The sequence below is a fragment of the Periplaneta americana genome, chromosome 7 (assembly GCF_040183065.1).
Source record: "Periplaneta americana isolate PAMFEO1 chromosome 7, P.americana_PAMFEO1_priV1, whole genome shotgun sequence".
Classification (NCBI taxonomy): Eukaryota; Metazoa; Arthropoda; class Insecta; order Blattodea; family Blattidae; genus Periplaneta; species Periplaneta americana.
Genome location: NC_091123.1, coordinates 177,888,795 through 177,902,298, shown reverse-complemented (window position 1 = coordinate 177,902,298; position 13,504 = coordinate 177,888,795). Strand labels below are relative to the sequence as shown.

Sequence of the window (13,504 nt, the reverse complement as noted above, 5' to 3'; positions counted from 1 at the left end):
GAAATGGATACAGTATTTCAGAGTATGGAGTCATAAACTACCCTCTGACATGTAAAAATTCCTCAAAAGAGAGAAGATATTGCTCTTGCCAGAAAAATGTCTAGGAGCAGTAGAAAAACGTTTAAATAAGGCATTATACTGCTTATATTGGTATTGAACAGACTGGATTCCGAAAAGGAAGATCATGTTGTGACAGCTATTTCACCATGAAGATTTTAATTGAAAAGCACAGAGAATTTAATATTCCAACCCACTTGGCTTTTATTAATTTCATAAAAGCATTTGATAGAGTTGATAGAAATAAACTTTTAGAGATTTTACGCTATGATAATGTGCCAAACCAAATCATTCTCTCCATTTATAATTTATATCAACAAAATGAAATTGCCATAAGAACTGAACGCGGAACTACTAGCTGGACTTCCATAAACCAAGGTGTTAGACAAGGGTGCGGTCTTTCCCCTCTGTTGTTTATTATATATATGAACCATATTTTATACATTTGGAGGCAGAGTCATCACGTTGGAATTCAAATTAATCGAAACACAGTTCTCGATACACTAATGTTTGCCGACGATCAGGTTATTATCGCTAAAACAGAGGATGCTTTACAGAGAGCCATTTATAATTTGCAAATAACCGCCTCAGATTTCAATATGGAAATCTCAAAAGAGAAAACAAAAGTCATGGCATTTTCGGGAGAGAATCCAATTCCAAGTAAGATCATGATAAATGATACTTTAATTGAACGTGTTAATTCCTTTAACTATTTAGGTTATAACCTCTCTTACATCACTGATGAAGATATGTCGAACAAAATATCTAAATTTATAAAAATCACTGGTGTAATTAACACCGTCTTCAAATCATCCCATGTTCAGAAACATACAAGGCTAAAGGTATATAAAACACTAGCTCGACCGGTCCTCACTTACGGTAGCGAGGCATGGACAATCAGAAAAGCTCATGAGCAAAGGCTGATGACAGCTGAAATGAGGTTCATGAGACGAACAGCGGGATGCTCTTTGCTGGAACACCGTAAAAATGTGGACATATTGCAGGAACTAAAAATGGATCCTATAGTTAATTTTGTTCAACAATATCGACTTCAGTGGAAAAAACATGTCGAAAGGATGGATCGCACAAGATGGCCTAAACAGATTCTTACTTATGTACCAAGAGGAAAGAGGAAATTGGGAAGACCACGCAAGCGCTGGCATGAGACCGTAACAGATCCTGTAGGGTCTAATACGTGACGGATATGATGATGATATTGGTATTTTACATAGACTTTTTTTGCCAGTCAGTATTTTGCTCAAATTGTGAAATTAATAAATACATCATTATCTCATACCAATAGCTGTGGCTGTTTCTTGGGCATCTCCAGTAACAAGCTTAACCTTAACACCAGACTGTAACAGTGTCTGGATGGACTCCCGAACAAATGGACGAGGAGGATCACAGATGCCAACCAGGCCCATGTAGACCAAGTCCTGAAGCGAAGACCCTCGTGCCATGCCAACGACTGAAAGAAATCATAACAGCTTTCTCATATACGTTTCATAAAATTTTGGGTTCAAAAATATACTTTAAAATCAATTATAGACGTACAAAATTACTTAAAATAAAAACCTGTTTCATCCCATTACTTAAATTTTTACAGATAAATTTTCCAAACCTCTCAACTTCAAATATAACAAATCAATTCTGTTGTTCAGTGCAAGAACCATGTAAGTCTTACATAGCTCTGAGAAAATAAAAGATAAAGAAAATTATAAGCAGTGCATATACTGATAATGCAATATGTTGTCATCTTTCTCTTGGCGGTTGAGCCAGTCACGTTGCTGAAGTTCCTGAACCACCATAACTTTGTAGGGCTGGAACTTGAGGTCTAGGTGTAAGATTCGTCTGACACTTTCATCAGATATTCCCAATACCAGAGCATGTTTAATGGCTAAATGTCGTGGAGATGTGCTAGCTGCATGCCTCACTGCTGTGATACTCTCAGAAGCCTGAACGTTGTGACATCACCAGACGACTCCTGTTTAAAAGTTGAACCTTTTGTCTGACATTTATCACCCATATCAGTGGGGTTTTCTTATCAGGAATTCTTTTGTATCGATCTAATCTAAAAGGGTATGAAATTGCCACAGCATTGCAATCACAGTCACCATTTTTTAAAAATGCTCAACAACAAAATGCACGATTTTCACTTGTCCACGCCATGATGGTAACTGAAATGACAGAGCTTGTGCTGCTCAAAGATATATGTCACTCAAGCGCGACTATCAAGAAACCTTTATGGCGGCCAATTCAAATTGGGGAGATCATTCTGCCAGACCTGTTTTTACAACCAATTCAGAAGAGTACCTTCAAAAAGAATAATGCTAATTTGAATAGAATTCCATTAGTATCGGAACAACTCACTCCCATCCTTGATAAAGAGGAGGAGGAGGAGGAGGAGGAGGGGGAGGAGGAGGGGGAGGAGGAGGAGGAGGGGGAGGAAGAGAAGGTGGAGAAGGAGGAGGATGAAAAGGATGAGGAGAATGAGAAGAAGAAGAAGGAGGACGAGGGAGAGGAGGAGAAGGAGGACGAGGGAGAGGAGGAGGACGAGGAGAAGGAGGAGGAGAAGGAGGGGGATAAGGAGGAGGAGGAGCAGAAGGGGGAGGAGGGAGAGGAGGAGAAGAAGAAGGATAAGGAGGATGAGGAGAATGAGGAGGAGAGGGAGGAGGGGGATGAGGAGGAGAAGGATAAGGAAAAGGATAAGGAGGAGAAGGGGGAGGGGAGGAGGAGGAGGACGAGGAGGAGGTGGAGGAGGAGGTGGAGGAGGAGAATAAGGAGGGGGAGGGGGATGAGAACGTGGAGGCGGAGGAGAAGAAGTGTAAGGAGGAGGGGAGGAGGGGTGGAGGAGAAGGGGGAGGAGGGAGGAGGAGGGGAGGATGGGAAGAAGGAGGAAGAGAATGAGGAGGGGAGGGGATGAGAAGGTGGAGGAGGAGAAGGATAAGGAGGATGGGGAGAAGAAAGAGAAGGGGAGCACGGGGAGGAGGAGAAGGGGGAGGAGAATGAGGAAGATGGGAGGGGGAGGAGGAGGAGAATGCGGAGATGGAGGAGGGGGAGAAGGAGAAGAAGAAGGATAAGGAGAAGGTGGGGGAGAAGGATAAGGAGGGGGAGAATGAGGGGGAGGAGGGGAGAAGAAGGATAAGGAGGAGGAGGAGGAGGAAGAGAAGGAGGAGACGGGGAAGGAGAAGAAGAAGAAGAAGAATCGACTACATCTTAAAAGTTACAATGAGATTAAGTTTTCGTATACTGTAGTATTACCTCTAAGACCTTTTCTTCCTATTTCATATGCTTCAGCAAGATAATCTTGTTCTTTCTTTGTATTAAGTGGATGAAGAGCTCCATTTGATGAATACTTTGTACACTGCTGTAGCACCTTTTCAAGAGCACCTTTTACGAAGTACGTTTCCTCTTTACTCTAGAAACAAAGAAACGAACATCGAAATATTATAATTGAATACATGTAGCTCACATCAATCAATCAAAATTAATAAAATTCTTATGTCAGAAAGCCCTTCCATTAACGACATGTTCCTGAGTGTCAAATTGACATTAAAATAATTCACTGATAGCTGAATGGCTAGAGTGTTTGCTTTCCACACTGGTAACCCAGGTTCAAATTTCGGCAGGTCCAAATGAAATTTATGGTAGAGAAAGACAGTGTTTGGTGGTAGGTTTTCGCGGAATGCTCCTGTTTCCCAGACTACCCTATTGATCATCATCATATGCTATGTGAATGACACAGAGTCAAGTGTCCACAAGAAAAAGAAAAATATCAGAAGAATGTTACAGGAATCATTAAGTCGGTTTAGTTTCTGATGTTCATGATTATTCATCTGTATATAAACAAAGATGAAGTACAAAGATAGATAAACAATACATAAACACTCATTGCCACTGATTAAAGAGAGTAATTAGTAGCCAAAATGCATAGTTGATACACATATTTAAACAAGTACAGTGCAATAAAAACAAGCTTGAATATAAGTTAACATAACTTAACAGTGTGAGCACAGTCTAGTATATACAGTCACAAAGCTCAATACGTAGTAAATATGCATCCATAGATAGTTGATAACCACTAGGATCGCTAATATCGCCTCATCACAGACAATGTGAAATAGTACCGGCACAGTCTATTGTTCCTAGCACCCTCACAACTCAAGCTTCGTGACTATATATGGGTCATTTGCAGAATTTGTATAACAAATGATGTCCATCAATTCTTACCCTTCCCATCATTGCATTTATAATGATAGAGTTATAAATTCCTAACAGTGAGTAGTTCCAATACTAATGTAATAAACTTCACAAGAATTATTTCCTTCATGTGAAATATTTCACGAGAATAAAATAAAATTCTCATAGTAACAACTAAAATGCTGTGTCCATATTAGTTAAATGGAGCATCATTATGTCCAGATAAAGGTTTAATAATGTAATTGAGAAAAAAAAATCGAAGAAACATTTGATATTATCAAAACTTCTTCGTTTATGTCTGAGTTTACATTTCCTTAAATATTATTGCATAATTACTCTAGTCCAGTAAGTCAGTCAGGTCTGTTACACCATTCTGTTCCCACAGATGTCAGCACAAGCCAAGATGATGCACAAAGAGTCATTTTGATTGTACTGCTTTGTTCACCCATTTTGATTTGGCTAGATTGCGTGTCATACTCTTGCTTTGTGTTTTAGTCTAAGTGTGCATTTTTACTCTGTCAGATCTGTTTGTGTTGTGTTTTCCACAAATAACAACATACTGTATAAAGTCAAGATCAAGAGGACATAATAGTGCACATGTGCAGTAGTTAAGTTGCTATTTTGAAGATTTTTAAGCAAAAAAATTTTAGGTTCGCACATGCTTGTTTGCTTTGTCATGTCTGTTACCTGTCAGATCTGTTACCCCGTCATGTCTGTTACATCATTCAAAACAGTGCTGTAAAGCAAGGTGAGTGTACAGTGGCTGATAACTATGGCAGAGACATTGCACTATATTAATACATGCAGAATATGCACTAAATAATACTTTAATTTTGACGTTCTCAATCGTCCATTTGTTATACAAATTTTGCAAATGACCCATATACTAGACTGTGGTGCGAGTTAAGATCATAACATAACATCTATATTGCTACTTCCCACATGAGGATATTTTCATATTTTTCTGCCAAACAAATACACAGTACAGATGCTGACAGCAAAGCTACAATTCATCTGCCCTAGTATCAATGATTACAATTTTCAGTTAGTGGCCATTCTACCCCATTATCTCCTGGCTTAGTTGTCTCATGAGTGATGCCTTATTGCTGTCACTCATGAGATTCAAACCTGTCTTCGCACAGTTAACTAAACAACTAATAATAAGTAACTTGATTATGTAACAGTATTTGTACTTACATCTCCATATTTTGGTACACATTTCACAGCCATCATTTTTTGTTCAGAACTGAATGGGTATTCTTGTAGACGGACGAACTTATCTGACACACCATACATACCATGCTGAAAAAAGACCATAGAAATTTAACTTCTAAAGTATACTTGGATTGAGATTTATTTCCCTAAGTACTGAAAATCTCTGTATCATCTTTATGACATGAACACAAAAAATAATTTAGACTTAAAAATTAAATAATCATGTAAGTAAAATAAATGAGAAGGTAACTTTCAAAACGTGTTTTGTCACAGTAATGCTATTTTTCAGAGTAGGCAAAAAGCGTGCATTTCCATTGCTGTGCAAGCTACATTCACAAGAATCACTAAACCATCTTATGAAGAGACACATAAAATGTTTAACATCAAGTTTAAAAATATTTTTCAAATCAAAACTTGTAAATTTTGATTTAGAATTTGGACAAAACGTGTTTCGAATGAACTGAATGAACAAAACACAGTTTGAATGAAGAGGTTTTGGAAAAAACGTTGTTTGAATGAAAAAGACTGTGGGTAAAATGTGTTTTTCTCAAACACAAAATTGTTTACTATTGAAATTTTAAATGACTGCTTCATGAAAAATTGTTGTTGTTTTCTAATGCCAGACGTTTGACAATAAAGTCATTTGACCTCTTGCACTCCAATATTTTCCAAAGATATTATCATGGCCAGCCACTGAAGCACAGATTTTGAGGTGTTCCGAATCCATTTCTTGGTTTGAGTTGCACAATGGCAGTTAGGGGACTGATATATTCCAATTCTATGCAGGTGTTTAGCCAAACAATCAAGGCCTGTTGCCAATCTAAATGCAGCTACAGACGATTTTCGTGGTAAATCGGGAATTAATTGTGGATTTTGATGCAGAGAGTTTCATTTTTTCCCTTGGGATTGTGTTATCAAATTTTGTTTGTTGAAGTCTAAGTATGTAGATTTAATAAATCTTTTCACAGAGTAATACGTAGATTTTAGTAACAGGTCTGTAAGTAGCAGTGCTGCCCTTCTTTGCTAAAGCATCTGCATTCTCGTTTCCCAGGATTCCACAATGGGATGGTATCCATTGGAATACAATTCTTTTATTGAGTGATATTAATTGAGAGAGCATTTTAGTTATTTCTGCTGTTTGAGATGAAGGTGTGTGTTTAGAGACTATTGATAGAATAGCTGCTTTGGAGTCTGACAATATAACTGCATTCTTCAATTTATTGATGTGGCATAGAAGATTCCTGAGACTTTCACTTATTGCAATGATTTCTCCATCAAAATTTGTTGTTCTGTATCCAAGAGATCTATAAAGTGAGAAGAGACAGCACGTAACACCTGCACCGGCACCTTGTTCTCTGGAGATCAAGGATCCGTTGGTGTATAAATGAAGCCAGTTTCGTGCAGGGTACCTAATATTAATTGTCTCTAAAGACAATTGTTTCATTATTTCTGATTTCAGTATTTCTTCTGTTAAATTTAGATTATATTCTATATTTAATAGAGTTAAAGGGTTTGGTTTAATTTGTAAGTTTCTTTTAAATTCGGGATATTGATTTTCTGTTTTAATTCTTGAACAATGGATATGAAACTTTTTTGAGTTTTCAATCTACAGAGAGGACTGTATGAAAGCCAATTGTTTCCTGATAATCTGATAAGTTTTTCATATTGAATCAGTCCTTTTTCTTCTATTGTCATTTTGATCCTGTTAATATTAGTGAGGAATCTCATAGAATCTATTGGAGTTGTTTTGATTCCACCAGTAATGAGCCTGAGAGCTTGGTTTTGAACATATCCTATTTCGTTTATGAAAGGTGAAGTAATTAAAATTAACCCACAGTATGTCAGCACTGACTGTATAAACATTTTTTATGTAGTTTTCAAAGTATTCCTAGAGCATCCTAATTGAAAACCAGTCTTCATAGGTCGACGTTAAAAAAAAAAAGTGACTTAAATATGCAATTCACATCTTTCATCTACCGATCTTGGTTACTGAGAGAAAATAAATTTTTACTCAGCATACTTCACTTTGTCTTCTACAGAGAGAGGTAGTAAAAAGTTATCACACTATGCAGGGGACGTCGAGGAACAGATTTCCCGCAATCCATTGCTCGACTCACCGGTAAGCTGTAGTAGCACAGGCAGCATTCAGTTTTATTACGGTAGACCTAAATTCCGGAGTGGTGGGGATGGAGTGCGGAAGCATATGGAGTGTTTAGTTGACGAGTGGAGTCAATAACAAGTGTAGTAATGCAACACTACATAATAACACACGCTCAACAAACATGTCTCTGCATAGTGTGGTAACTTTTCACTGCCTCTCTCTGTATAAATGCATTCTGAACCCAGTCCAAGAAAGATGTTCCATTAAAAGGAAAATGTCATCAACATAGTGGAGATAATATGTACATACCTTCATACCAGCGGCAAGCAGAGCACCTTCAGTGGGTTGCCCAAGAAGTGTCTCACCATTTATCACAGCATTGTTACACACACAACCAACCTGCAAAGCATAAATCCAATAATCGTTTAACAACTGTTCCCCATACAGGTACCATACAATGAATGAAACGCCAGTATGACAAAACTATGCAGGTAACAAAAAAAATGTCATTATACCGAAGTGTCATTACACTGAAACAAAGTATATATTACACATATTACAAAGTATAATTTATAAAGCACATTTACACCCAGAACTTCTAACATGTAACCCACTAACATATAACAAGATAATTAGGAACGTGTTAATATCTTTAATTTGATTAAATAAATTTATAGCCTATATGTATTAATATGAATTAATCAACCTATATTATATTTGTATTCTATAATTTTGAAATATATATATATATGAATTTTCCCACTTTTCACGTGCGATATTATTCTTCTCTAGTGTTAATATTATATTATATAATTCCATTGCCGCTATAATTTAAATTTTAGTTCCTATTTCATTTTATTTTATTTGTATTTTTATTTTTTTGTCTTATATTAATACTGTATTATATAATTTCTGTAACTCTAATTTTAATTTTATTTTCCTATTTTATTTTATATTCTCTTATAGGCCTATTAATATTATATCTGAACTGCGACCGAACACGGGCGCTCCTCATTCGGTCTCAAATTTTGTTAATACTACTGTATCTCCTTTTTATATTGATCGTATTATTTTATTTCTATTTCTCTTGTTTTGTAATTACTTACTTACTCACTGGCTTTTAAGGAACCCGCAGGTTCATTGCCGCCCTCACATAAGACCGCCATTGGTCCCTATCCCGAGCAACATTAATCCAGTCTCTACCATCATATCCCACCTCCCTCAAATCCATTTCAATATTATCTTCCCAACTACGTCTCGGCCTCCCTAAAGATCTTTTTCCCTCCGGCCTCCCAACTAACACTCTATATGCATTTCTGGATTCGCCCATACGTGCTACATGTCCTGCCCATCTCAAACGTCTGGATTTAATGTTCCTAATTATGTCAGGTGAAGAATACAATGCGTGCAACTCTGCGTTGTGTAACTTTCTCCATTCTCCTGTAACTTCATCCCTCTTAGCCCCAAATATTTTCCTAAGAACCCTATTCTCAAACACCCTTAATCTCTGTTCCTCTCTCTAAGTGACAGTCCAAGTTTCACAACCATACAGAACAACCGGTAATATAACTGTTTTATAAATTCTAACTTTCAGATTTTTTGACAACAGACTAGATGACAAAAGCTTCTTAACCGAATAATAACAGGCATTTCCCATATTTATTCTGCGTTTAATTTCCTCCCGAGTGTCATTTATATTTGTTACTGTTGCTCCAAGATATTTGAATTTTTCCACCTCTTCGAAAGATAAATCCTTGTTTTGTAATTATATGCTTTATTCTGTATATTTAAATTTAAATAAATAAATATTTGCAGTATAAAATTTTTTCAGTGCCATGGCTGTTGAAATAACACTCATTATACACTATTTTTCATTAAACATGGCACAAAGCTTGTTCTACATGTTACTGAATAAAATTCTGCAGCAATTAATGGATAAAAATTTTTAAATTAATTCGAAGTTCTATACTTAATGGTTTGATTACAGTCATATTCGTAATTTTAAACTACAATCAGTATTGTATTTGTTTAATAATTACTTTTAGGCATTAATTTGGTCTTATTTTCAGATTAATGTCGTGCTTTTTGCAATAGTTGTAAAATACCTTCCTGTAATACTATTCAAATAATACTGGGTTGAAAACAATTTTTTTTTTTACTTGGTTATTTAACTACAATTGTATTCTTCACTTAACATAATTATAAACAGTAAATTCAGACGTTTGAGATGGGCAGGGCATGTAGCACGTATGGGCGAATCCAGAAATGCATATAGTGTGTTAGTTGGGAGGCCGGAGGGAAAAAGACCTTTAGGAAGGCCGAGACGTAGATGGGACGATAATATTAAAATGGATTTAAGGGAGGTGGGATATGATGATAGAGAATGGATTAATCTTGCTCAGGATAGGGACCAATGGCGGGGTTATGTGAGGGCGGCAATGAACCTCCGGGTTCCTTAAAAGCCAGTAAGTAAGTACTGTAAGTATTTAACTACGAGGTTATTTAGCGTCGATGGAATTGGTGATAGTGAGATGATATTTGGCGAGATGAGGCCGAGGATTCGCCATAGATTACCTCACATTTGTCTTACGATTGAGGAAAACCTTGGAAAAAACCCAACCAGATAATCAGCCCAAGCAGGAATCTAACCCGTGCCTGAGAGCAATTCCAGATTGGCAAGAAATGCATTAGCCGACAGAGCTACACCGGTGGCTCAAAACTGTTATTAAATCGTTGTGGTGTGAATCATGCTCTGTAAGGAGCTTCAAGAGTCGGGCCTTTTTTTGTTTCTGGGACTGTACCGGTAAATATCCTTCAAATACTGCGTGTATCAATGTAACTACAGTGTAGTCATTTGCTGCAATTAGCATCACTGTCTGAAGTGCTTAAGGAACAAAAATTTCATATAAATAAATTTGTTATTTTCGCCAATATCTTTATGATTCTGTCCACAAAATTATGCAAAATAAATATTAAACACTCCAATAAATCCATTACACAGACATTTTACTAGTAAATGGGTAAAAATATTAAATCTCGAAGTTCATATCTATGAGTTTATATTTACATCATCAATGACATCAGAGCTCTGCATCGGATGTTTTCGCTCGAGCGCCAAGTAGTTCATAGCATAATCCAATACGTAGCGCACATGCACGATAGGTAAAATTGTCACAAGTGATAAATCCTCGAACGGTATAAGCCGAGCGTTAGACATTCGTTCTTGTTACAGTGATGAACTGTGTAGTAACATCATAGATGTTTATCATTTCAAAACTTTGCAGTGTTTAACTAACCTCTCCATAGTACAACTACAAAACTTGCTTTAAAATGTAATATAAATGTTGTAGGTAAATGTCTTTTTTTTTTTCCACACAGGAGTGATTTGGTTTTTGCCACATCTGATAGATGTTATTGGATGTAAATGTAATTATAATAAACTGAGAACACAATCACGATAATGCAAGCACTGTATCAAGTTTCCTAGTAGTAATAATAATAATAATAATAATAATAATAATAATAATAATAATAATAATAATAATAACAATAATAATAATAATAATCTCTAATAATTAGTGTATCAATATTTGCGTCTGTAACAGTTGTGCAGCATGATTATTCGTTTTATTATATTTTCTATGACATTATCTCTGTACTAATATTGTTATTAATCTACTGCTATATCAATAATATTTTGTAAAACGTTTCTACATTGTCGCAGTATATAGGCGGAACACTATGTATGGACCTATCATATTATATATGTGGTAAATCAAATATTGAATAATTATTAATTAGCAATAATAACTGTATATCGAAGTTTTTCATACTATTTTATTTATAACTTCATGTTCCTGTTTTGGTACGTTCCATTAGACTGTTCCATTAAACGTTTGTCATAAACGCAGAAAATAAAGCCTTATTTTTACCGTGTGAGCAAAACATATGTGCATCTTATCTGTCGCCTTCCATACAAGATAAGACATGTCGGTGAGATGACCTTGTACTGTGCTTCTATTTATTACGAGCGTATCACGACCGATCCTATCTCACTCGAGGGTGTGACACTCGACCGAGTTCAAGCGAGCGATTTAACTCCAATGCAGCACTCTGAATGACAAAATAATGTAAAAGCAATGTTAATTTTACTGCTAACATTAATCTAATACCTCTGATTGAGGTTCTGACTGATATGTACATCTATTATCAGGCAGCACACCTCACTTGAGATGTGTCAGAGGAAGAACAATTGTTTGTATGCATCTGAAGTCTGATTAGTGTAATATGTAGCTAATCGGCGATGTATGCAATGGAGGGGGAAAAGGAACTGGCCACCCTATCCCATTCATTATCTCCTGGCCTAGTTGCCTCATAAGTGGTGCCTTCGTGGTATCACTCGTGGGGTTCAGATCTGTCTTCGGACAGCTGACTAAATAACATTAATCTAAATAAATAATTCGCCGGTCCTTACCTCTAAGAGAGAATAAATAGAATCTCTTGCTCTATCTAAGCTGTCACATTTATGGATGTGGATTTCCCCTTGATCATTATAACCTGCACCAGACACCTGAAATATAAAAATCAAAGTATATGTAATCATAAAATCAAATACTGTCGACTTTTTTTGAACAGTTCCTCAAAAGAAAACATTCAGCATACAGTAGCGTGCAAATTAATCCGAACAACGTAATTACTTATGCAAAGACACTCAAACGGGATAAAAAAAAAAAAGGATCTAAGACATACCTCAGTAATCTATGTGGCCTCCCTTGTTCCTAATAACAGCTCTGAGACGATTTGGCATGGATTCCACTAATTTCCCACAAATATTCTTCATTTCTTCATCGCGAAACCATACTCCAATGAGGGCAGAAATCATCTTCTCCTTTGTAGAACAATCCATTTTTTGCATTCTTCTTTTGCAAATTAACCACAAGTTCTCAATGGGGTTGATGTCGGGTGAGTTGCCTGGCCAGGGGAGTACCTGAATATTCTTCTTGTTGAAGAATTCTGTAGTTTTTCGAGACGTATGGCATGGTGCCAGGTCTTGTTGGAACACACCTCTGCCATCCGGAAATGATTTTTGCAGCTGGGTACGATTCTGGTTTCCAATAAGTGAATATATTTGTCAGAATTCATCATTCCCTTGATGGGTATTAATGCTCCAGGCCCTTCATGCGTAAAACAACCCCAAAACATTACTTTAGGGGGGTATTTGGGTGCTTGTTGGAGATGAGCTGCTGTTACTTTTACGGATCCTTTCCGTACGTAAGAAACACGGTGGCCGTGGACCTCAAAATGACCTCGGAAAAAGGTACATTCTTCCAGTCATTCACTGTCCAGTGTTGATGTAATTTTGCCCACATTAAGCGTTTTTTGCACATAACAGGGGTTAGCAGTTGCTTCTTAATAGGCTTACGAGCCCTTCGTCCAGCTTCCAAAAGCCTACGCCGCACTGTTGTGACGTGAATATTCGCCCCATTGGTAGCCATTAACTCGAGGGTTATGTCGACAGCAGTTAGTCTAGGATTTAATTTACTTTTCCTGACAATTAAACGATCATCTGCAGGTGAAGTCTTTCTTTTCCGGCCACAGTTTCCTTTTTTCAGGGGTGTGATGGATCCAGTCTCCCTGTATCGTTTTATGATCGAATTAACAGTAGCCAAACCGATGTGACATTCTGCAGCAATTTGCCTCTGTGTCGTAGAAGAATGCTCTGCTAATGTTATAATTTTAGACCGTTTTCGTGGAGTTGTATCCATTTGTGAAGACGACAGAATGTACACAGGATTGCAGTATTAAGTCTTCAACACAACTGAAATGCTTATAAGTACAAAAGGACAGGCAAAATGTCACATATTATAAAAAAATAATAACGACAGACCTTCAACAATGGAATTACACGTACTACAGATGTCAATTAAAGCG

At 36.8% G+C, this 13,504-nt stretch overlaps 1 protein-coding gene across 5 annotated transcripts in view; it reads right to left on the bottom strand.

The window, feature by feature from the left end:
• The window catches only part of SPoCk (secretory pathway calcium atpase), a 279,585-nt gene that overhangs the window by 21,024 nt on the left and 245,057 nt on the right, over positions 1 to 13,504 (bottom strand). For all 5 annotated transcript variants that reach the window (XM_069831982.1, XM_069831984.1, XM_069831983.1 and 2 more), the window contains 5 exons: positions 12,048 to 12,143; positions 7,883 to 7,972; positions 5,455 to 5,559; positions 3,319 to 3,475; positions 1,355 to 1,525 (listed from right to left, as the gene is read on the bottom strand). In XM_069831982.1, the coding sequence (XP_069688083.1) occupies positions 1,355 to 1,525; positions 3,319 to 3,475; positions 5,455 to 5,559; positions 7,883 to 7,972; positions 12,048 to 12,143 (619 nt within the window). The remainder of the gene's footprint in view (positions 1 to 1,354; positions 1,526 to 3,318; positions 3,476 to 5,454; positions 5,560 to 7,882; positions 7,973 to 12,047; positions 12,144 to 13,504) is intronic.